This window comes from Phymastichus coffea, unplaced genomic scaffold, assembly GCF_024137745.1.
Source record: "Phymastichus coffea isolate CEN01 unplaced genomic scaffold, Cenicafe_Pcof_1.1 PCOF00018, whole genome shotgun sequence".
In the NCBI taxonomy this organism is placed as follows: Eukaryota; Metazoa; Arthropoda; class Insecta; order Hymenoptera; family Eulophidae; genus Phymastichus; species Phymastichus coffea.
In genome coordinates, this window is record NW_026706829.1 from 2,912,677 (window position 1) to 2,939,908 (window position 27,232).

Genomic DNA, 27,232 nt, shown 5'->3' on the forward strand with positions numbered 1-27,232 from the left:
AAGCCTATTTAATGTGATAATTAGACGCTATACATTGAACTCATTATATGGATTCTCGACATATTTGCTAGCAGCAGTGTTTGGCTCAATCATACACCTACTCGTAGCACTGAACAAGCCACTCGTCAAGCAAGGGTTCAAAAACCCAGCAAAAAACGACGAATACGAATTGAATCAAATAATAGTTGACCACCCAGAAGTCACCATACCAAAGCCATCCCTATACTTCCAAACCACACCCAAACCCATACCTTCAACACGATTCTAAACAAAATTTCCAAAATAAATAAACAAGATAATCTCTTCACATTAGACTTGCATTAATCATAACTACAATGATAATATTAATAGAGATCTAAAATGAAACTCTACTACACTATAATATTATTATTTACGTAACGTTATTATTATTAGTCTAAAGACAAAATTTGTATAAAATTGAGCATAGTTGCCAAATATCTCAAAATTAACCTAAATTTAAGTAAATCCTCTTTTCTTTTTTTCTACGTTGATATCGTACCAATATGCAACTACGAGAGGTGACCAATAAGTCTTTATAAAATCCAAGAGATGGCGCTCGTTACGCTTAAGTTATGATGTTTCTGGCAAGCAATACTACTAACTAGATATCGTACAAAGTTTCAGCTTGATTCATTAAGTCGTTTTTTTGTGAGCGTTGGTTGAACAAAAAGTTATTGGTTTATTTGAAAAGCGTTGGTTCACACTTTTCCGTTTTGAGGGTGGCATAGCGTAATCAAACATTACCACCCCTCTCTCTGGGCGCCAATAGATTGGCATAGCCCACTGTCTCACTCCTTCGCTTTCAAACACTTTGGAGATCTAGAAGTCAAGTTTGCTACGATATCCCTGACGCACACAGCGAGTTGGAGCCTTTTCGATCTAAGGCGGCGACCTCCTCGAAAGGACCACCGATCTTTTCACGGTTCGACGCTCAAGGAGAGCGGAACTAAAGGCTTGACCCTCGGTTTGGGCGCGACGGGACTCTAGTTGCCCCAACGTCTACCGCGTCTCGGAAGCACGCGGCATACAAATCTTACGAGATTTGCTTGACCTGGTACCACTACCCCGCAGAGGCCAACCCAAATTGGGATGTCAGAAGAGAGACTCAGCTAGGACAGCCAGAGGAAATTCCTAAGACGATCAACCAGCTAAGCCTCCCCTCCTGGGCTCTCGTTCAAAACATCCCACCCTGCGTACCTGTATTAAGAGATTGCTCCCATGACTCACAGGTCCATCGTTTCGACGTACCGTGGCGCGTCTCCCCATTGCGTTTAGGTCATCCCCGCTCACGCTGGTGGGTATCCGTTATTCGAAAGGAAAGTAGTATCCTGATTTTCACCTGAGTCTTGGATTTCGCTTTCTGTGGAAGGCTTGTATGACTCGCTGATATTGATCTCTGCTCTTTCGATTAATATTTTCTGACTTGGGTCAGGGGCGGGGTCTCGCCTAGCCGACAAGGCGACTCCCCAGACAGTTTTCAATATTCGTGCCAGTCATGCCACTCATTCGAATCAATTTCCGACATTAGGCTAAATCGGGTATTCTAATTCGCGTTCAAAACATCGAACTTCGGAGTTTAATTCCGAAGTTCGATGCTCAAATAGGGACAAGCGTTGTGTGTTTCGCCTGCTGTTTCTTTACAGAGACAGCGTTTTCAGCCCCACCACGTGAAGGTGCACACATCCGCACTTGTGATTGCAAGTCTTCGTTCAAATACACATTGCATTCACTTCGAGTCGACTAGCATTAGTTGCTTGTCGAGGGCAATCGGTGACGCATTTTGTACTTCAGCATTTGCATTTGCATATGCCCGTACAGGAAAGAGAGAAGTTTTCGACGTCCTCTCCCAAAACAACGAATTGTTTGTTTGAGGCGTCTCCATTCTCTGTTGAGAAAGACAATTACTGTCCGCCGCTTTGACAAAAGATTTTTGCACAAGGTGACCTGGCCAGCCGCGAGGCTGGCCATATGGTGCACTATGTGCATCATCTATGTTTTTGCTACTAAGCGGACCATAATCGAGCTTCCTGAGAGCGTCGCGATTGCAACCGCCGATTTATTTGAAAAATGGAAAAAAACAGAGTTTAGAGCGGTGATAAAACATTTGCATTTGAAAGGCCTTACACCAAAAGAAATCGCAGTTGAGTTGAACGCCGTTCATGGCAAGTCTGCCCCTGTGTTTAAGACTGTTTATAACTGGGTAGATGAATTTAAACGCTACCGTACAGCAACAAAAGATGAACCTCGTTCAGGACGCCCCGAAAAAGTGAGTACACCCGATATGGTCAATTAAATCCACGATATCGTGTTGAGTGATAGAAAATTAAAATTGCGAAAATTATTTGAGGCCACAGGGGTATCAAAGGGTACAATCATTTTAGTTTTGTATGAAAAATTGGGGATTAAAAAAATATCAGCCCTACTTACTTTCTCTGCTATTTTATTTATGTGTCGTATTCACATTTTTTTGAGCAAACCAGTACCTCAAGTATTTGAATTCCCTAACTACCTCCACTTTTCTGCCTTTGTTTGAGAAGACTTTCTCTTTACTTATTTTTTCTCCACAACAAATCATTATTTTAGTTTTCTCTGTATTATCTTCCATTCCTACCCCTCACTATAAATTTCTGTTTCTTTCAACATTTCCCTTATTTCTTCCTCATTATCCGCCACAATTATAATATCGTCCGCAAAATTTAAACAATAGAATTTTGTCCCTCCCACATCGCTACTCCTATTTCTTTCTTTTCTCAAATATTATCCATATCGTCCATGAACAAACAGAATAGGTTAGGGCTTAATGAGCACCCCTGTCTTACCCCCTAGTGCGTCTCGAAACTCTCTGATAGCCCGTCACTTGTTATTATCTCATTCCTTGTTGATTTGTAAATTGTTTTTATCATCTGCAGCATTTTCCTTCTTATCCCCTTCTTTTGTAATTTTTCCAACATTTTATCCCTGCCTATTCTGTCAAACGCATTTTTGAAATCAATGAATTCTAAATACAATTTCCCTCCTTTCCTTTTTAGCTTATTACCTACAATCGAGTTCAATACAAAAATGTGCTCTCTCGTCCCTCTTTTCCCTCTGAATTCTGCTTGACTTTTACTATATACTTTATTGCTCTTTATCCATTCACTGATTTTTCCTTTAAAATTGACTTCGCATTTAGCTGAATTTTATGACTTAAGTGAATTAACTTCCTGTGATAAGTCGCCAGTCGGAATGCTGGTCCATATACGGATCACTCTCGGAGAAAAAGTTAAGGCTAATGTAAAAAAGTATAAGTGAGGGTTTAAGAGCGCTTTTCAATGTTTTTTGATGTGCTAATTCTATTAAAAATAGCGAAAAAATGTCAGATTCATATTTGACCTTGAACTTTGAAGGTCAAATAATGAAAATGCGTATTTCACCTTCAGAATTGGTATAACTATATTTTATGAACGGCTAAATACGATAAAAATAGTAAAAAAAGTTCTATTCACCTCTTTGATCTTAAACTTTGAAGGTCAAAGCATGAAATTGGGTATTAACGCTTGAAAAGTGGCACTTCACAGTCTTTCTGTTAGTAAGAAGGCATTTTGTCCGAAGTACCATAAGAAGACAGTCCGTAATGCAGAAGTACTAAGTTCTACCCGTGGATTGAACGCGTTCCTACCTCCCAAGGAGACTTCACAGTCCCTCAGTCAGTGAGAGTGGATGTGAGTTCCTTGACTAGCGCCATACACCTTGGAATTTTATAATTCTACAAAAGGCTTTCGTTGTTAGCGTTACCTAGAGTCAAGAACGTGGACGTTGCGAAAATATGATTTCTTTGGAGCACTTGTTTATTATGATTCCCCACTTGGGGTACTTATTTATTGTGAGTCTCCTCGCTTCTCACTTAGGGTGCTTGCTTATTGTGAATCTCCGTGCCTCTCACATCACACTATTAGACATTATGTTAGTGTCTGTTATATGTGGTACTCTTCAAAGCATAGAGTTACACACAGAGGAATATAACACGTGGAACGAACGTACGAAGTTCTTCGCGTTATTTATCGCAAACTGCATAAATGGCATCTTCGTCGTGTACTATCCTTCGAAAAATGACGTTCAATCAATCGATTACGGTGCCTAACGTTTCGAGGGATGCTCCCAGAAACACACTTCAATAAAGCTCTGACAACCTCTAATCGAAACTCTGGAAATGGAGCAGGTCCTGCAATTCGCATTTTATACATAGCGTGAGTGTTTGAGAGGCACTAATCCACTAGGTGAAAAAATAGTTTATGGTACCATTTCATTGTTTTTCGTACAGTTTCAGTGATGAATAATTGTCTGTCTACGTTGTTTACACCTCCCATATTTTGGTTATAATCGTGGATACACGTTATTTTCATGATATCCTCATCTGTGCCACAACATTTCTTGCCAGTTGACAACATACGCTCACTTCTTTTGTCCTCTTATTTCATTGCTATCCAGATGTCAGTGTGAGCAACTTGTATTCGTTCTCGTGATAACTTACTTTCCAGTTTTGGCATTCCCTTTCTATTTGCTTTTACTGTCTCACACAGACTAGTATCTCGGTCATTCAAAAATTCTGCCAAGGCAGGAGATGTGTACCAATTGTCAACATATACAACGCAACCCTGACGATAGTACTGTTCTCTGAAGTGGTCGACAATATCTCCAGGAACACTTAATTCGAACTTTCTATAGTCAGTGTCTGCTCCTGTATACACAAGTTTAGAATGAATTTCTTTCACAGTCAACTAGCACAAACAGCTCGATACCAAACCGATTTTGCTTCAAACGTATATATTGTTTGAATCTAAGCCGCTCTTTCTAAAGTAATAAACTTTCATCAATACAGACTTTTTCCCTGGGGTGAGAGCTGCTGAAAATTTAGATTAAAGATTTTCGCTAAAGTATGGCCTGCAATATTCGATGTCGTATTTTCATTGTCGTGAAAATGAATTTAACACAAAATCTGCAAGTATCTTTAACGAGACATCATCTGACCAAAAATCGAAGTTTGTACTAATTGATCAGTCGGCCAATAACTATGCAATGCGCCTTTTCGAACGTTCCCTATGAGAATCTAACGGCCAAGAAAAATTTTGAAGTCTTTTTTTGTGACGGCAGTCCAAGGCGTCATACGGTCACTTTGAATTCCAGGATTTTGAAAATTATAACGATTAGTTTCTTCAATAATCATTTCAATCAGTGAAGAGTTGAAAATAATTGAAGAAGTTTATAGGTATATTATCTGCTACATTGATATTTTGATTGATTTCAGAGGTACCGTTGAAATCCTTTATTGATGGAAAAAACCACGAGTTTTTATAAATTTGGTCTTCGATAAACTCTTCTAAATCTTCTAAATCAATAACATATGTTTCTTCATCGCCAGGGTCTCTTTTCTCTGGCTCAGATTCGCCGCTAGTCCCAGTTTCGTCGTCAGCTATTATTTCAAAGATAAGTGGCTGAACACTTCTTGAATAGCAAAATGTAATAATAATAAAAACGAACAACTACTATGCTAATTAGAATATATACCGTCGGGTTAGTGGAACAACCGGATACCTCGAAAAATTGTTTTGAAAAACGGACACGTTGAAAAATGTAAGTAAAAAGCGGACACGTCAAATATTCCACTTGAAAAATCGGACACCTCACTGAAGTGATTTAAAATATAGCCACCTCGTGTAAACTAAATACAAATCGGACAAGTCGAATGAGTTTTGTGAAAAAGCAGACACCTCGAAAAGCCGAAGGGAAAAGTGGACATATCGAATGAGTTGTGTTGAAAACGGACATGTCGAATGGTTTACTTGAAAACTCGGACACCTCGTAGAAATATTTTCAAAATCAGCCACCTCGAGGAAGCTAAGGAAAAACCGGACACATCGATAGAGTCACGCGAATAAACGGATACCTCGAAAACTTAGAGGATAAATCGGACACGTCGAATGAGTTTCGTTGAAAAAGGACACCTCTTATTTCAACAACTACAAGCGGACAACTCGAAAATAGGAAGGAAGAACCGGACATATCAAATTGAAATATTTGAATTTGTAAATTTAGGTTGGCATCACTGACTATTAAATACTACTAAAATATCTCCCTCATTGCCGCGAAAAAGACGGATTGATCAAAGTCAAAGGTATTTTTAATGATTGTAATTTTATTGTAATTCATAAGTCATTAATTAGATCGTCACGGAATGTTTATCTTTTAATAATAATATTGCGATTGTGGAAAATTAAAGCATTCAAAATTGACCAAGACTTGTTTTTACTTGCTTACAATTCAAACGCAAACAAGTATTCCAATAGCACGATACATCTTTCAATGTATTATTTCATGTAAAATACTGCGCGCGGTGATTAAATTGGTGTGATGATAGTTTGGCTGGTCCAGTAGAACGGCTGAAATGCGGACTCGGGAAGATAAAAAGAATTTTTGAACTACCAATTTACAAAGTTTATTTTTTTTATTCTAAATTTGAGATTTCAACAAGACGGAAGGGAACTACAAAAATTGATCGAAAAAGCGAAACTACGAATTTGCCGCGTGGCAATCGTAATAAATCAATTTATAGCGACGCGAGAGACTTAACTGATCGGCGTCCAGGAAGAGAAGAAGGAGCAATTGCTCCGATCGGTAATGAGCTTGGTTTCCCCTCCAGCGCCTGAGCGCCACCGCAGCTACTTCCCCGCTGCTTGGCTGTCAGCGCTGCGGGCGGCGCAGGCGACCAAGTGGTGTGAGTAGCGGCCTCGTGCGAGACTCCACAATAGAAATTACCTACGAAGCGCTAGAGGAGGAAACCCAGTGAAAAGAAAAACATTTTATTTTTCATAGCAATCACCACAAAAGAAGCCGTCAGCTCCTCCTATGTGATTTGCAACATAAGACCGATAACGGCATCATAATCTACGTGAAAAAATATATAGATGAAAAGTATTGCATTGTACTGTTGGAAATGAACGTTGGCTGTGTTTGAACTTAAAAGAACTCAAAATGTCGGATGTTCCCACTGCACCTTTAATTTGGATGGTTGATGTATAAAAGTCACCTACCTATTTTATTTTTGACGGGCTATTGGAAATTATTTCTATCAAAGTAATACACGTTTTTACGCATTTATTCATTTAGATTTATATACGCCATTCAGGTAACTTTAAAGGCAAAAGTTTTCCCTTACTTTTATTTCCTTTTTAAATAAGTTCATTAACACATAAAAATACCGAGAAACACACATAAGCTCTAGCTTAGTAATAACCCAATAATAATAAAATGTTTAATTCTAAACTGTGTAATAGTACATTTGTTATGTATTTCATCATCAACGATACTTAACTTTGTACCCTTACACATTATAAAAGAGCTGCCATTTGTCACAATTCTGAAACTTTAATTTGCATTGAAAAAAATTTTTTTGTAACAAATCCAAAAACTTTTTCTTTTGTGTAACCACAAATTGAAAAAGTTGTTATGCATAAAATTGATTTAGAATACGAAGGTAAAAAAAATTATAGTCTATTCTGCTACACTAAATATCGACTTCACAGGTAAGTGGCACATTATATATAATATTATAACAGCTACATCCTAAATCCTCTACTTTTTCTACCTCCCCCAGGTCAGCCCAGAAAATGCTCTATTTTAAAAAAAAAATTATATTTTCCGATTAAGCTGATTTTGCTCGGTTTATCTACGTTTTCCAAATAATTTGCCCCATTCGCATTGAATTGCAATAAATTATCAAAGTAAAAAATTTTTAGCTAATTTGATTTAACAATATCTTTACAAAATATCGATATTTTTTAAATCTTAAGACCGCAAAAAAATGCTCGCTTTCCAAATTAATTTGCCCCGCAGTAAATAATTGAAATATAAATTCTTTTTTTATTAAAAAAGTGTAATAAGCATAATTAACGTTTGATTAATTCAAAAAACGTAATCTGCGCATGCGTCAATGTATTCAGCAGTAGCAAGATGGAAAATCAGTTAGTGACTGTTAGTGACGCAGCAAATCTTATGGCGTCAGTACTGCCAGCTGCTCCTGCATTGTTGCTCCAAAAGGTAAAATTAAAGCAATTTCAACATCAAAAATTAAAAGAATAATTGAAATTATAGAGTGAAATCACAACAGTATGGATTAAACAATTTTTTTATTGTGGAAGTGTATTGTAGAAAAATAGTAGTAGAGCATCATATTTCACATTTGACAAAATATATGGTATTTATTTTCATACTTGGTGAAGTATTGTTACAATATAGTTTGCATGATTTTAGGAGGTCATTTCGCTCTCTCCATCTGCCATTAATTGATCTACAAAAAGCAACGTAATGGCCAATACCACCAGGAGTTACCGGTGGTAAATACCTTATTACTCCACATAGCAAGTATGTTTGATTTTTTATACCAATTTTTCTGGAATTTCATTTAATTCTGAAGTTAGATTTTTTGCATCAATTTTGTGCATTTTGGCATATGTGGATTCCGTATAAGCATCATCACAATCTATCCATAGGTATGGACCTAATGCATACTGATAGCTAGCATGTACATTTGTACAATTAGTACACGACGTAACCCCATTTTCTAAATAATTATTAATTTCTTGTTCTAAACTAGAAAACTTATCGTTCCAAACGATATGCAGATTTGGTAAGGGCATGGTTCTATTTTTATTGTACCAAGTTTCTAATGCTCTGAGATGAGCTTCTAAGTCAAATTTTCTTTCAAATACTGGTTTTGGTTGGTTATTAGTTTTTTTTCCACTTTTCCAACTCAGCTCTGGCTAATATCATGTCTGCCTCAATAATTCTACAATGCCTGACTAAAACTTTATCTACTCTTTCACTAAACTTTTGTAAAACATTTTTAAAATCACTAAAAAGTGCTTCAGACCGAGCTGAGCAAGCTACAGTTCTTGTATTATTGAAATAAGAATTGAGAATATTCGTCCAACATGGAAATTCTTTACATAAATCAATTAAACTCTTAGCAAATTCTGGCAAGTAAAAGTCATTTTCTTGTATACCCAAAGATTGGTCATCATTTTTTACTTGTAGCAGAACAAATTTTTCAATTCTTTTTACAAATGCCAAAGTGAGTCTGTCTTCGTTATCCTCTACTTCTTCTAGTTTATTTAAAAAATCATCACTGTTTCCTTCGTATACCAAATCATTCTCAGTCAATTCAAAAGTTTTTATTACAGCTTTGATACTGTTCATAGCTTCCGTATATACGCTGTTACAATATTTGCTATGTGCTATCGTCAGAGTGTTTTTAAGAAAATTTGTGAAATCTGTCAGTGTTGTGATCGTGGTCATGAAGCCAATGCATTTTTTAAAAAGTAAAGACACCTTCGGTTTAGAATTTTTAAAGCATAACCATCTTGAAACTGCTCCAATCACATGTGCAATATCTGTTTTTAATTGGGTATTTAAAACAATACTTATGGATTCTCCTGCTGCTATTCTCAATCCCAAATCATTATACGTAGTCAAGTTCACTGAGTTGAATGCTTCTGTTACAGCATTCTGCAAAGCTTTGCCTCTGTCTGTCACGACTTCTGATGGAATCTTTGCGCCACACTGGATCCAGTAATGCAGCCAGAAGATATAAAAAATAGTATCATTTTTCTCGGAAGATACTTGAGCCAGTGGAACTATCAAATTTTCAATGTGAGTACATAAAACTGTTAAAAATATATCACTGGAATCTCCAGTTGGTCTTTTGATTTTGCAAGTCACAGATCCTGTAGCATCTAAAGAGAGAGGATTATTGATCGTAGTCAGGATATCATTATGTATGTCTATCTGCTCTGGAGAAAAGTAAATCACAAAGAATTTGTCATAACCAATCAGTTTTATAAATTTATTGTCCTCTACACCACTCTTCAATATTTCTAAAGAATGAAGCAATTTTTCCCCAGGTCTTATTCCTAAATCTTTAGATCTAGCATTCTGTCTAGCAGTTTGCAATTGAGTTAAACTATAAAGCTGTGCTGATTCTACATCGCCATGTTCCATTAAAATTCTTGCATGCTGCCTTCTCCATTGTTTTGGGCATTGATTAATTAATTCTTTTTCAACAACTAATTTTGTTTTATTTTGAAGTTTAGATTTTTTTGTGTGGGGCAAGTGTATGTCATCTATTGTGACTACATGAAATTCAACAATCTTAGTGTCAGCTGTTGGTCTATTTTCAAGTGTGAAAATTATTGGATTGTACGTAATAGTGCAATAGCCTTCTGCTTTAATATAGCCATCAGGAGTATTAACATTATGCCTTTCAAAAGCAAAAGCACAGGGCAATTTTTTACATTCCCATACTTTGCTTTTGAATGTATCAGTCCATCCTTCTTTCATTGAAATGATTGTACTATTGTCTTCCTCTTCAATAGGGCTAATTACTTCCCATTCAGCTTTGGTAAATGAAATATGAAATTCTAATTTGGTTCCTTTTCTGGGAATTAATCTTATTTTTTTAACTGGTGGCTGAAACTCCTGATTTGCATTGTCGCTTTCATCAGAGTAATAGTTTTTCCCATGAACATCAATTTCTACGTGGTCAATTGGTGGAGGTTGCAAATTTTTTTTCTTACAATAAAAAGTTAAAATATTATTTCTGTCTTGGAGAACCATATTGTACAAATTTATTGACTTGATTTCATTATCTAGCGATAAACAAATTTCTAACCATAAACGATTACTTCTTTTTATTAACTTTCCATTCTCAAATATATTGAAATCAAGAAGTTTTTTTAAAATTTTACCACTGTCAACTGCTGCTGGTCTGCCTCTTTTTTTAGTCATTTTTTAAATGTAATCAAAAATACTAAGATATAACTAAATAATCATGAAAGTTTTCACTGTAAATAGTTTTTAATTATGTTGTTGTATTAACATACTTTTAATTTTGAACATATTTTACTCACCTGTAAATATTTCCATTTTGAATATCATGATCCTATCATATTTAACAATTTTTTATTAATTTCAGCTGAATTTTCAAATGGCAGTACTGGACATCAAAAATGAAGATGGCTTAACCTACTGATTGAAGGATGATGCAAGAAAGCCAATCGAATCTTTGTAATTTATATTATGAATTTGAATAAATAATATTTTGCATTATCATTTAAGCATGTCTAAAATTTTTTTAAAAACCGTGTTGCACTTAGACGCCACCTTGTTTGTATAGTGCTACAACTAACTGCCGCATACACGCTGTCGCGTTGAAAAACAAAAAACGATCGCTGTATCATTTGTTACTGTTCTACACTTGAATTCGTAAATCCATTTTCAATCCATAATTGGAAATTGGAATAAATAAATATACAAATGGATTCTAGTTATTACAAGTTTATCTCCAATAGAAGTATTGGTTATTTTAATAATAATTTTAAATTTAGTATCCAAGTAGAAATGGGCAAAATAAAAAATACTGATCTATGGAGCGAAAATGCATTGAAAGAAATTAGTGATTCAAAAGTCAAGAAATAAAAAATATTGCAATATTTATTTATATTTTCACCAATATAGATCATCATTGACTACAATGTGTAATTTATTATTTTGGACAACGGATCAGCATAATTTAAATGGTGTTATAGATATGGAAGACTTCAGTGGGACTGATATAGCTTTTTACTTGCAACATTTCATTATGTGGGATATCAATGAGTATCACAAACAAAGAAAACTGAGTGGCCCAGATTATTATGTGATAATTCATGAAGACAACAATGTAGTTAGATGTAAGGAACTGGAAAACTTTTTCAAAGTGAATAAATCTTACTGTTGTCAAATTATTTTACCAAAACACAGTGAATGCTACAGAGAAACAATAGGAAAATTTGCAAACGAATTGAAAATTATTTATAGTTTATATGATACTGATGCATTTTGTATGAAAATGTAGAATCTATATTGGAGTGTAAGTTGTGGAAATGTTCTCAAACATGATTTTTCTAACATGGAAAATTTGCTAAAAATGTATGTAGTATTTTAATTCGTTGATATAACAAATTTTTTCCGATTATTTCATCTGAATGATGTAAGAATTTTTTTTAGGGCATGAATCTATAAGGATTTCAAAGTCAACGTGACAATATTCCTGATGCTATAGAGTTAACAAAGTATTTCAATCAGTGGCTCCAGCTTATTTCTACAGATGAAAAGAATACTTGTAAATTACGATTTCCACCTTCTTGGAAATTTTTGTTTGGAAATTTACCTCCAAGAGAATTATATTAAGATTGATTAAAATCCTTTTGTACAACAATCTTGTTTTTAATAAGACTTTTGTTCTCCCCATACAAACTTACAATTTACAATATAAATTACTTGGAAAATTTGTAAAACAAAATCTAGCTAAATTATGCTACAAGTTTGGATTTTGCGGTGAAAGCTGTGTAGAAAACAATGGCAGAGAGCAACGGCAGCAGCCGTTTCTGAATGGCTGAGTAGCTTTCCTCATCATACAGTTTAACATTGTAGTCACTTGATCGAGCTTTCTTGATATCATCAGTCCATGATACCTAAAAAATAGGAAAATATTTGTTTTATCACTACATTTCATAAAATTAATTTTATTGGAAAATTTCAATAAAAATAGCTATTAGTCTTTGTGATTTACTTTTCTTCAGAGCAGGTAGACATACATAATGATATCCTGACTATGATCAATAATCCTCTCTCTTTAGATGATACAGGATCTGTGACTTGCAAAATCAAAAGACCAACTGGAGATTCCAGTGATATATTTTTAACAGTTTTTTGTACTCACATTGAAATTTTGATAGTTCCACTGGCTCAAGTATTGTCCGAGAAAAATGATACTATTTTTTATATCTTCTGGCTGCATTACTGGCTCCAGTGTGGCGCAAAGATTCCATCAGAAGTCGTGACAGACAGAGGCAAAGCTTTGCAGAATGCTGTAACAGAAGCATATTCAACTCAGTGAACTTGACTACGCATAATGATGTGGGATTGAGAATAGCAGCAGGAGAATCCATAAGTATTGTTGCCATAAATATAAGTTGGAAAAGTGGAAAAAAACTAGTAACCAACCAAAACCAGTATTTGAAAGAAAATTTGACTTAGAAGCTCATCTCAGAGCATTAGAAACTTGGTACAATAAAAATAGAACCATGCCCTTACCAAATCTGCATATCGTTTGGAACGATAAGTTTTCTAGTTTAGAACAAGAAATTAATAATTATTTAGAAAATGGGGTTACGTCGTGTACTAATTGTACAAATGTACATGCTAGCTATCAGTATGCATTAGGTCCATACCTATGGATAGATTGTGATGATGCCTATACGGAATCCACATATGCCAAAATGCACAAGATTGATGCAAAAAATCTAACTTCAGAATTAAATGAAATTCCAGAAAAATTGGTAATAAAAAATCAAACATACTTGCTATGTGGAGTAATAAGGTATTTACCACCGGTAACTCCTGATGGTATTGGCCATTACGTTGCTTTTTGTAGATCAATTAATGGCAGATGGAGAGAGCGAAATGACCTCCTAAAATCATGCAAACTATATTGTAACAATACTTCACCAAGTATGAAAATAAGTACCATATTTTTTGTCAAATGTGAAATATGATTCTCTACTACTATTTTTCTACAATACACTTCCACAATAAAAAAATTGTTTAATCCATACTGTTGTGATTTCACTCTATAATTTCAATTATTCTTTTAATTTTTGATGTTGAAATTGCTTTAATTTTACCTTTTAGAGCAACAATGCAGGAGCAGCTGGCAGTACTGACGCCATAAGATTTGCTGCGTCACTAACAGTCACTAACTGATCTTCCATCTTGCTACTGCTGAATACATTGACGCATGCGCAGATTACGTTTTTTGAATTAATCAAACGTTAATTATGCTTATTACATTTTTTTAATAGAAAAGAATTTATATTTCAATTATTTACTGCGGGGCAAATTAATTTGGAAAGCGAGCATTTTTTTGCGGTCTTAAGATTTAAAAAATATCGATATTTTGTAAAGATATTGTTAAATCAAATTAGCTAAAAATTTTTTACTTTGATAATTTATTGCAATTCAATGCGAATGGGGCAAATTATTTGGAAAACGTAGATAAACCGAGCAAAATCAGCTTAATCGGAAAATATAATTTTTTTTTTAAAATAGAGCATTTTCTGGGCTGACCTGGGGGAGGTACTTTTTCTTGAAAGTACACGAGTAAATGAATCCAAGAACTTTCCATAAAAGTATTGGAATCATTCATATCTATATGAATATATATGAATGTAATATATATATATATATATATATATATATATATATATGTATATATATATAGCAACATAAATCTGCACTTATGCGGACGGTAATATTTTTAAGATTTCTATGGATACATCGCTAGAAATTAGTTTCTTATACTTATAAACAAGAAAAAAAATTATTTTTAATGAATAAAATATTAATAAATTCATTGTTTTTTCGTTGTTATTATCAAACATCACTTATACGGTCTGTGTCCGCACAAGTCCAAGAAAATTATGCAGACCGTCTGCATAATTGTACGCGACTTATCAGGACACCTGTTCCGTAACAACGTACTTATGCGGACGAATGGTTATTACAAACTCACTTATGCAGACAATCAAAACAACGATTATTTGAAGGTTAACAATAACAAAATTTGACCATCTATATTATTTTTATGTCATAATTAAATATCCCTTAATCCTAGTAGACTCTAAAATTTCAAATTCATGGATGTCATTGAACAATTAGTATAAAATGTCTGATTCAGTTTGGTGGTATTGTTATTTCTAAAATATTTTAAAATGAATTCTGCATTATCTAAACTTAATAAATTAAATAGTGAACAACTGTCTCTTTTAGACAGTTTATCAAAAAAGATTATTTTGGATAACTTCCTAAATTTTGAAACACAAAAAATTTGTTTATTGAATAGTGATGAGTATCTTATCAGGCAAAATGATTGTTTACAAATTTCACAACTCTCTAATATAATAAACAAATGTTATGATGAAAACTATACAAAAATTTTATCTGACCTAATGCAGTATGTGAATCATGAGAAAATATTGAATAATTATCCCAAGAATGTTATTGATATTAATCATATATCACTTTATTTTCAATTATATTTAAAAATTATTCATCCTAGTGCTTTAATATCCATTGCATCAACTCATCGGTATGACAATTTGAGCAATCAAGTAAAAGTCATTACAAAGAAAAAAATGATAAAAAATACAATAATAGATAATTTACTTGGCTTTCATATTTCAATCACTCAAGAGCAACAAAACCTTTTAATAGAGAAAAATATGGATTTTTCTCTAATGTATCCGTAATGATCCGAAACCGATATGAGCTAAGATCTTTAAAGTCCATAATAAAGAAAATAATTTATATATGAATCGTTAGTTTCTACGATGATATAACGGCAAATAAACTATAATTACTGATAAATTAATTATTTAAGCATTTGTTAAAACAATTAAAATCTGTTTCGGTCTATAACTAGTTCTTACGGTCAGGTGCTGAAACAGAGCACGATCTCCCAAATTCATCCCAGGTATCATCGTTCTCATTGGTTGTTAAATCCGTGCCACACCAGCCAGCATAATTAATGTAAAATAAAAAAATATTCAACTCGATAGGTTTTTATTTGCTAATTTTATTAACGTATATTTATTTGCCCGTGTATAATTTCTTGGGAAAAAATTAATAAAAATCGGTGTACAACCAACCACATCTTTATCTTAATCACATGCAATATCTTTTTAATTATAAAATATTTTACTTGTTATGGTTCTGAAAAATAGCACAACAGCCGATGTAATTGGTCTCGTTGACTACAATTTTAATAATATAATAGTTCATTACAAAATATATAAATAGAGAACCGAGACTAGATCGTCTATGCGAATTATGCACCGTGTATGCGCATCTGCATGAATATAATTTTAAAACCGTTCGGAATTGTTTCTAGCAACCCACATTGGAAAAATTATATATTTTATCGATAAAAGAGAATTATAAAAATAAAATTCTATATTGTAATGAAATTTCACTCAACGAATTCAGTTATATAAAATGGTTTGCGGTTACTTAAAGTCAGAGGCGATCGTGTAGAATGCACATACATGGAGCGCGAAAGTTATGAACAATCTTGTGACGTAAATTAAGTTAAATCAACTTGTACAGTGCACTATAGTCATAGTAATAATGTGCTAAGTTGACTAGTACACTGTATGAATACAACATGATAATTGTAAATTCCGGTAAATCAACTTGTACAGTGCACTATAGTCATAGTAATAATGTGCAAAGTTGACTAGTACGCTGTACGAATACACCATGATAATTGTAAATTCCTTGCGGTGGAGGTTGCAAGCTTGGCGACGTCTTATGAACTGAATTTTACTCAAAGTCAGAGGCGAACGTGTAGAAAGCACATAGAAGGGTCGCCTAAGTTACGACAAATCTTGTGACGTGAATTCCAGTAAATCAACTTGTACAGTGCACTATAGTCATAGTAATAATGTGCTAAGTTGACTAGTACACTGTATGAATACAACATGATAATTGTAAATTCCGGTAAATCAACTTGTACAGTGCACTATAGTCATAGTAATAATGTGCTAAGTTGACTAGTACGCTGTACGAATACACCATGATAATTGTAAATGCTTTGGGGTGGAGGTTGCAAGCTTGGCGACGTCTTATGAACTGAATTTTACTTAACGTCAGAGGCGAACGTGTAGAAAGCACATAGAAGGGTCGCCTAAGTTACGCCAAATCTTGTGACGTGAATTCCAATAAATCAACTTGTACAGTGCACTATAGTCATAGTCATAATGTGCTAAGTTGACTAGTACACTGTATGAATACAACATGATACTAGTAAATTCCATGCGGTGGAGGTTGTAAGCTTGGCGACGTCTTATGAACTCAATTTTACTTAACGTCAGAGGCGAACGTGTAGGATGCACATAGCAGGGTCGCATAAGTTATGACAAATCTTGTGACGTAAATTCCAGTAAATAAAATTTTACAGCTTACTAAAGGCATTGTCGTTGAGGGCTAAGGCAACAAGTACACTGTACGAAAACAACACGATAATTGTAAATTCTTTGTGGTGGAGGTTGCAAGCATTACTACATTTCGGATGCTGCAAGTTTGAAGTATTTAGCTATCGAACAAACATATATCGGAGAAACTATTCAAGATACTTTGCCCCTCTGTATTCAGATATGGTGATAATAATTAATTGAAACGAAATATTTCTGGTGAAAAAGATTTACTTGTTGCAATGTCATAACGACTTTTATTATCAAACTCTGAAGAAAATCTAGTATGATTGTATGAATCACTGTCTACAGATTCAGTTGTATGAAATAATTGGCGGTAAATTAAAGTCAGAGGCGAACGTGTAGGATGCATATTCAATAAGCGCGAAAGTTATGAACCATCTTGTGACGTGAATTCCGGTAAATCAACTTGTACAGTGCACTATAGTCATAGTAATAATGTGCTAAGTTGACTAGTACGCTGTACGAATACACCATGATAATAGTAAATGCTTTGGGGTGGAGGTTGCAAGCTTGGCGACGTCTTATGAACTGAATTTTACTTAACGTCAGAGGCGAACGTGTAGAAAGCACATAGAAGGGTCGCCTAAGTTACGCCAAATCTTGTGACGTGAATTCCAATAAATCAACTTGTACAGTGCACTATAGTCATAGTCATAATGTGCTAAGTTGACTAGTACACTGTATGAATACAACATGATACTAGTAAATTCCATGCGGTGGAGGTTGTAAGCTTGGCGACGTCTTATGAACTCAATTTTACTTAACGTCAGAGGCGAACGTGTAGGATGCACATAGCAGGGTCGCCTAAGTTACGCCAAATCTTGTGACGTGAATTCCAATAAATCAACTTGTACAGTGCACTATAGTCATAGTCATAATGTGCTAAGTTGACTAGTACACTGTATGAATACAACATGATACTAGTAAATTCCATGCGGTGGAGGTTGTAAGCTTGGCGACGTCTTATGAACTGAATTTTACTCAAAGTCAGACGCGAACGTGTAGAAAGCACATAGAAGTGTCGCCTAAGTTACGACAAATCTTGTGACGTAAATTAAGGTAAATCAACTTGTACAGTGCACTATAGTCATAGTAATAATGTTCTAAGTTGACTAGTACACTGTATGAATACAACATGATAATTGTAAATGCTTTGGGGTGGAGGTTGCAAGCTTGGCGACGTCTTATGAATTCAATTTTACTTAAAGTCAGAGGCGAACGTGTAGAAAGCACATAGAAGGGTCGCCTAAGTTACGACAAATCCTGTGACGTGAATTCCAGTAAATCAACTTGTACAGTGCACTATAGTCATAGTAATAATGTGCTAAGTTGACTAGTACACTGTATGAATACAACATGATAATTGTAAATTCCGGTAAATCAACTTGTACAGTGCACTATAGTCATAGTAATAATGTGCTAAGTTGACTAGTACACTGTATGAATACAACATGATAATTGTAAATGCTTTGGGGTGGAGGTTGCAAGCTTGGCGACGTCTTATGAACTGAATTTTACTCAAAGTCGGAGGCGAACGTGTAGAAAGCACATAGAAAGGTCGCCTAAGTTACGACAAATCTTGTGACGTGAATTCCGGTAAATCAACTTGTACAGTGCACTATAGTCATAGTAATAATGTGCTAAGTTGACTAGTACACTGTACGAATACAACATGATACTAGTAAATTCCATGCGGTGGAGGTTGTAAGCTTGGCGACGTCTTATGAATTCAATTTTACTTAAAGTCAGAGGCGAACGTGTAGGAAGCACATAGAAGTGTCGCCTAAGTTATGACAAATCTTGTGACGTAAATTCCTGTAAATCAACTTGTACAGCATACTAAAGGCATTGTCGTAGAGGGCTCAGTCATCACGTACACTGTACGAATACAACATGATAATTGTGAATACCTTGCGGTGGAGGTTGCAAGCTTGGCGACGTCTTATGAACTCAATTTTACTTAAAGTCAGAGGCGATCGTGTAAGATGCATATACAAGGAGAGGGAAAGTTATGAACAATCTTGTGACGTAAATTCCGGTAAATCAACTTGTACAGTGCACTATAGTCATAGTAATAATGTGCTAAGTTGACTAGTACACTGTATGAATACAACATGATAATTGTAAATGCTTTGAGGTGGAGGTTGCAAGCTTGGCGACGTCTTATGAATTCAATTTTACTTAAAGTCAGAGGCGAACGTGTAGAAATCACATAGAAGGTTCGCCTAAGTTACGACAAATCTTGTGACGTGAATTCCAATAAATCAACTTGTACAGTGCACTATAGTCATAGTAATAATGTGCTAAGTTGACTAGTACACTGTATGAATACAACATGATAATTGTAAATGCTTTGGGGTGGAGGTTGCAAGCTTGGCGACGTCTTATGAACTGAATTTTACTCAAAGTCAGAGGCGAACGTGTAGAAAGCACATAGAAGGGTCGCCTAAGTTACGACAAATCTTGTGACGTGAATTCCAGTAAATCAACTTGTACAGTGCACTATAGTCATAGTAATAATGTGCTAAGTTGACTAGTACACTGTATGAATACAACATGATAATTGTAAATTCCGGTAAATCAACTTGTACAGTGCACTATAGTCATAGTAATAATGTGCTAAGTTGACTAGTACACTGTACGAATACACCATGATAATTGTAAATGCTTTGGGGTGGAGGTTGCAAGCTTGGCGACGTCTTATGAACTGAATTTTACTCAAAGTCAGAGGCGAACGTGTAGAAAGCACATAGAAGGGTCGCCTAAGTTACGACAAATCTTGTGACGTGAATTCCAGTTAATCAACTTGTACAGTGCACTATAGTCATAGTAATAATGTGCTAAGTTGACTAGTACACTGTATGAATACAACATGATAATTGTAAATGCTTTGGGGTGGAGGTTGCAAGCTTGGCGACGTCTTATGAACTGAATTTTACTCAAAGTCAGGGGCGAACGTGTAGAAAGCACATAGAAGGGTCGCCTAAGTTACGACAAATCTTGTGACGTAAATTAAGGTAAATCAACTTGTACAGTGCACTATAGTCATAGTCATAATGTGCTAAGTTGACTAGTACACTGTACGAATACAACATGATACTAGTAAATTCCATGCGGTGGAGGTTGTAAGCTTGGCGACGTCTTATGAACTCAATTTTACTTAACGTCAGAGGCGAACGTGTAGGATCCACATAGCTGGGTCGCATAAGTTATGACAAATCTTGTAACGTGAATTTCTGTAAATCAACTTGTACAGTGCACTATAGTCATAGTCATAATGTGCTAAGTTGACTAGTACACTGTACGAATACAACATGATACTAGTAAATTCCATGCGGTGGAGGTGGCAAGTTTGGCGACGTCTCAATTACGAATAAAAAAAATAAAGAAAAATTTTCTAATTCGGGAAATGCCTCCTAGCTTATAAATAGTATAGACCCCTAGATATGGGATCGTTCCTATAAGATATAGATGACCAGTTCATACAGTGTACATATCGATTAAGATCGTTGATCAGAAGATATGGTACAAAGCAAAATAGACTAATCAGGTGCCTTGATATCTTTAAGTCAATAATGCCGAATTATACGCAACAATAGCCGGATGCTGCCATCATCCAGTTCGATCTGGTTAATGTGCTATTGAATGGCATGTTGCTCGGTCTCTAGTGGTATATAATTCCACCCAATGGCAATAGGACTATGATGCGTCGTTTGATGTGAATGATTTATTGATCGTAAGTAAGACCATTCATCCCCTAGTACTGTGTACGTAAGTTTCGAAGCTTTTCTACACAGAACGAAAAGTGGAATCATATGTCCGTGATCTGTTAGTATCTAACATACAGCATGTTCAATCGACTAGTACAATGTACGATTACAACATGCTACTAATGAATCCCTTGCGATGGAGGTTGCAAGCTTTGGAACGTTTTATGAACTGAATGGCTGAAGAATAAAAGCTCCGATAGTACAGATTACAATGTTTCGAAGTTATTATACGTTAAAGAAATGTTGTGCGATATCTCCGATAACCAGTCAGTACAACAATCCAACATATAGCAAATTCAATCTACTAGTACATTGAACGACAAAGTTCATTACGGTTCGGCGAGCCTGAAATATTCGTGTATCGAAGGGCTGAATAGCGGAGAGAATTTTCCAGTCTTTTTGCTCAACTTTTGACGGTTTACGAAAGTTTTATTTACTCAAATATTGAATGGATACTACATTATATATTTGATCATATCATACAATGTACGATATATTCAATCAACTTCTATGGTCATTGAAAAGCTAAATCAGCTTTACATGATTGAATGATTCTAGCGATAAAGCAGGAAAACTTTTGGTTATTCGGACTAGTTGCATTGCTTTCTGGTTCACCGACATTACAACGAATCTGGAATATTTGCTAAATTTCACAACAGATCTTGATGATATACAATCGTTTTTGTTACTTGGATGTCTTATCTGTTATATAAGTTTCTACTTTTGAAATTATTCAGTACCAATGATAATTTCTTTTATACCACATCTTCAATCCACTTGCTTTACAGTACTTGAGAAGCTTACTCATATTTTAACTATTCACTGAGCGTACTATACCTCAGGTATTTGACATCGTAAGTTACATTGTTATTAGTGTTTTGTATAAGATACTAGATTTTATTTTGTATCTTAGTGGATTTGTTCATTATGAGCTTTAAAATTTGGTTGTATGATGTTTGAGCATTATAATATTAGTCTTATATTGTATCGCTCTTAATTTTTACCTAGATTAGTGAGCAGCTTGTCTGGAAGCTTGGTAAACTTGTGCAGTTGTTACCTTAGAAATATTTTTAAAGGTTAGTTACCGATTTTCTAGTTGGGAAGTATTTTGTTCCATTTCAATATTTCATTTGTTTTGGTGTGTAGGTTTCCTGACCATTGTTTGGAAATTTCGGTTTTGTTTTATCTGCTAACAATGCCCGGTTATAAATATTGAATAACTAACATAACTTGTCGTGGGACACGCGTTGGCAACGAAGTCCCTTTCGCTATTCAACAAACTATAATTTCCCATTTTCTACCGACTTAAAAAACGACATAAAATTTTTATTGAAGTACATAACATTTTAAAATACGTGTGAGAGTGGGAAAGCGATGTCAGTGCGAGTGGGAGAGAGAGATAGACGAACAGCAGCAGCAGAGAGAGAGAGACGAACAGCAGCAGGAGAGAGAGAGAGAGGAAAGCTGTGCTTGTATTGTATAGAGTAGGGTTAGAAAGAGAGAGAGAGAGAATGGGGACTCTCGTTCGCATTGCATGTTAACGCTCGCCGCATTACGGTTTTAACTAACGTTTAACTATTTGCCGGCTAGTCCCCCCTGCGCCGAGCCGCGATAAGGAACTTCGTTCCATTAACTTTTGAAAAAAACTAATCGGTTTAAATATGTACTTTGTTTCCTTCTACTTCATCTATTTCCTTAATAAATTATAGATCTTTGGTTTCGAGATAGGACTGGTCAACTCATGCGCGAAATGAAATACATTTAATTAAATTTATGTCTTTGAAAAAAAAAAATTTTTCAATAGATATATTAAAGATAGTATATAGTTCATGGTTGATAGTTTTCATTTGTCGTAGTTTAGATATTTATAAGAAAACAATTGCTTTCCTAAAAAATTAATATTTGAATTTTTTTAAAAATTAGTTCGTTCATTCTGGTTCATTTTACGGTTTTGGTCATTTATTTTGAAATATATACGATTTCTTACTTTTCAGACAAAGTAGCTTTACAAAAAAATGAAATTTTCGCTCCTGGAGATAATTCTAGTAAATTATACGATGTATCATTTGTGAAAGCAGCCATAAAAACTTGTCCGAAAGAATTTGCTGAGTCATTGTATGAAAGGAAAATGATTCCATTGAATTTACGAGTCAAAATATTGGAAGAAATTTCAAATGGTAAAAAACCGTCTCGAAGTAATCTTACGAAGATTTATAATGATATGACCAAATACAATTTCCATCTCCATATGGTTGCCCAAAGAGTCATTGATGCAGGTAATTTTGAGTTATTTAATGATTTTGTTGGCCTCATAAATTACATCCAAGAATTTTTTCGACCGCTTAGTATGATGTTATAAATATTACAAGATAAATGTTATCAGCTCTTATTTGTAAAGTTTAAAAGGAACTACTCATTGTATTTAACATAGTTCAAAAGATTATACAGACCCACAAAAAAAATTTAGGTGGTTCTAGGATAGAGACTACTACTAGTTCTTCTAGTACCTCTACTTCTTTTGTATTTTTGTTTGTTGAATCCGAATCCGTTATTGAAAAGAGGTGTTCGGCTGCAAATTTTAAAGACAACCTTAAAAAAACTGTTCAAAAGCCTAGTATCTGTAATAAGAACTTGAGTATAAAAAACATTATTTCCTTCACATCAAAAAACTCTTTATTTTTATATTTTTTGGCTTGCTGAATCCGGAATTGTTATTATATAAGAGGTTTAACCGTCGAGTTTCGTAGATAACCACAAAATCTGCCCAAAAACCTCCTACACAAGATCTAAATTGGCTTAAGCTTGCCTATACGCTCGTCATCGAACGACCTATGCAATGGATTTATACGCCGCTTTTTGTTATTAGAATGAACATCTCTTTTTAGCATCCAACAATAGCTGGCTATCATTTTCACGTTCCATTTTCCTTGCTATCTACCTTCAAATTCCTTCATGTCCCTAAGAAATCTTTCACCTTGCTCTTCACTACACTCCCCTAGGTTTGTCGGAAATTCATTGATGTGCGAATTGAAAAAGCGAAGTTTTAAATTCATTAAGCAACCTAAATTTTTTAAGTTTTCTACCATAATTTATAAAACGCTCCAATAGTTCTCATCTTTATTGATACAAAGAAATTTCGTTGCGACATCTTTGAAGCTCAACCAAACCTTATTATCATTCATACTTTTAACTAATTCTTCGTCCCTGAACATTTTGCGAATTTTTTTTAATGGGTCTGTGTGATTATTTTTGTATTTATACTTATGATTTTCTATTCCATACGACATGTTTATTTTATTTTTTATACAAAACATATTGTTCTTTTCTTCAAGTATATCTGCTTTTTATTTCCAGAGTTAACGAAACACCTGATTGTGCTCTTTGACTGTAAACCATTAAAAATTGAACTTACTAAGCTCCCTTTACATAATGAAGAAAGTATGCAAAAAATTATAAATATACCTGAGTCACGTGTACTTAGTCATATACAGAGTAAATTGCAAACCCAAAAAAAAATTCGAGAAATCACAAGTAAGTATGACAAGAAAATAATTTTTCGACTTCTGAATACAAACATTCACTTTGAAAAAAGTCCGATACTGGCATATATATGTTGATGACAGTCTAAAACTGTGAAAATTCGATTTTTATAATTTCATAGGTGATTGAATTTCAAATTTGAAATGTATATGATGTAAAGTTGTTATTTCATTTCTATTATGCATATTAATGCAACATATCTTTTTCAAGGTTCCAAGGAACAGCAGCCAGCAGCACTCAATTTAGTACATATTGAACCAGATGAATTTGCAACTGTGAATGTGAATAAACTTGTAGACATTGTTCAGGACAAAGAAACGCCAGAGATTAATTTGGAAATTTCTTATCCTCAAACTGTAGACTTGCAAAAAACCAAAGACGAATCTTTAAATAATTTACACAAATCGCCGACGTTTCAATGAAATGAATTTGTAACTGTGAATGTGAATAAACTTGTAGACATTGTTCCGGACAAAGAAACGCCAGAGATTAATTCGGAAATTTCTTATCCTCAAACTGTAGACTTGCAAAAAACCAAAGACGAATCTTTAAATAATTTACGCAAATCGCCGACGTTTCAACGAAATGAATTTGCAACTGTGAATGTGAATAAACTTGTAGACATTGTTCAGGACAAAGAAACGCCAGAGATTAATTCGGAAATTTCTTATCCTCAAACTGTAGACTTGCAAAAAACCAAAGACGAATCTTTAAATAATTTACACAAATCGCTGACGTTTCAACGAAATGAATTTGTAACTGTGAATGTGAATAAACTTGTAGACATTGTTCAGGACAAAGAAACGCTAGAGATTAATTCGGAAATTTCTTATCCTCACACTGTAGACTTGCAAAAAACCAAAGACGAATCTTTAAATAATTTACGCAAATCGCCGACGTTTCAACGAAATGAATTTGCAACTGTGAATGTGAATAAACTTGTAGACATTGTTCAGGACAAAGAAACGCCAGAGATTAATTCGGAAATTTCTTATCCTCAAACTGTAGACTTGCAAAAAACCAAAGACGAATCTTTCAATAATTTACGCAAATCGCCGACGTTTCAACGAAATGAATTTGTAACTGTGAATGTGAATAAACTTGTAGACATTGTTCAGGACAAAGAAACGCCAGAGATTAATTCGGAAATTTCTTATCCTCAAACTGTAGACTTGCAAAAAACCAAAGACGAATCTTTCAATAATTTACGCAAATCGCCGACGTTTCAACTGTTTAGAGGTGCGGTCACTTCAATATCATTTACACTTTAATAATAATAAAACAAAAAGGAAATCTGATTTGCAGTAACCTCCAATATTTACGATGCGATAAGAGACGTTTATTGGACTTTCGGTCCTCAGCGGATCGCTAGAATCCAATCAATATCTCTTATTAAATGGTAAATTATGAAATTGAAGTAGAAACCTATGTGTGGACCTTTTGAAATTTTTGAATTTATTTAATATGCTCTTTTTTTTAAAAATCACGTCGTTATGAATCACATGATTGATCATTTGAAAAGTTGCGTGTTGATGATAAATTATCATCGAAGTCTTGCGTGATAATTAGATAATTATTATTATTTATTACCAGAGTACATACAAAATACAAAATGATATAATATATGATAAATCACATACTTGTCAATCATTATATGCACACACCAATCGAATTAGACTAAAAAATCTTGAAACACGGATGTAAAAGCAAGAGATGAGATTATTGATGAAATTGATTTAAAATAACGAATGTTGTACTAACCTCAGCGTCACAAATTTCCGTGAGGGTTTTGCATAATTACTGTTTATAGTTAAAATGTGCAAAATAGGTATTTTTTGACTTATTTTCTAGGTTTACTCGTTAAATATCAATCTAATGATGAATATGTATAGAAATAAAGTTGTAGGGCGTACAATTTTCAATAAAAGTCCATGATTCAAAATTCATAAATTTGATTTGCCGCGGCTGTAGTGGTTGAAAACATAATAAAAAAGTTAACAAAAAATACTTTTATTTCCCACAGAGAATTCAAATTGAAACTATTTATGGATTTCATTGCAAATGAGTTTATTTTGAAATTCAAATCTTGACAAATCGATTATAAAAAATATAATTTAGATATTTTATTTAGTTGCTGAGTTGTCGAATAAGTTAATTAAAATTTTATAAATTTGATACACTTGTTTGCAATGATGTACATTTCAGATAAAAAAATTTTTACAGTTGCCACGATATCTTCACTCAAGATCTTATGTTTGAACTACCATTTGTCGTAATTTTTTCAATAATTAAAAAATTTTAAACCACCTATAGATTTTTTTGAAAATATGTTGTATTTTTTACGAAAATAAATGAAATATCAGTGCTAGTTTTTACTGTAATCAAAATATTACAAAACTACTTTAAAGTATTCAGAAAAATATTTCTTTTGAAGCTTTACCCGTTCATTTTTGAGCATTGAAACTTTAGTTATGGAATCGCAAAGTCAATGAGCTGTACTCGGCAATCAAGTTGCAATACAAAGGCAAAAAAAATATCATCTTATTGGATTTCTTAAATACTATTCATATACTGTCAACGAAAGAATTGAAAACGTGTCATTGAATTCCAATTAAATCACAAAGTAGAGTCGATTCACACTAAAAGCTCCACTTCTTATTTTTAATCAACTGGACTTTTATTGTAAATTTATTCATCGCGTTCTATCAGATGTCTATCATATATATTTTCTACGTATTTCTGGTATTATTCGAAAGATGATTGATTACGTGATTC

The 27,232-nt window shown here is 34.1% G+C and overlaps 2 protein-coding genes across 3 annotated transcripts in view; both read left to right on the forward strand.

Moving 5' to 3' along the window:
- Positions 1-27,232, forward strand: part of LOC131675258 (signal peptidase complex subunit 3) — a 338,782-nt gene that overhangs the window by 197,427 nt on the left and 114,123 nt on the right. The window lies entirely within an intron of this gene.
- LOC131675259 (uncharacterized) lies at positions 22,931-25,488 on the forward strand. Its single transcript, XM_058954173.1, has 3 exons — positions 22,931-23,193; positions 24,272-24,448; positions 24,668-25,488. Exons 1-3 carry the CDS (start codon positions 23,046-23,048, stop codon positions 24,877-24,879), a joined length of 537 nt encoding a protein of 178 aa, XP_058810156.1. The 5' UTR covers positions 22,931-23,045; the 3' UTR covers positions 24,880-25,488.

Excerpts from the sequence above, each read along its gene's own strand:
- LOC131675259 (XM_058954173.1), top strand. The coding sequence starts at position 23,046 with ATGATTCCATTGAATTTACGAGTCAAAATATTGGAAGAAATTTCAAAT. Across the intron at positions 23,194-24,271 it reads CCAAAGAGTCATTGATGCAG|AGTTAACGAAACACCTGATT; the intron begins GTAATTTTGAGT and ends TTTTATTTCCAG. Across the intron at positions 24,449-24,667 it reads AAAAATTCGAGAAATCACAA|GTTCCAAGGAACAGCAGCCA; the intron begins GTAAGTATGACA and ends ATCTTTTTCAAG.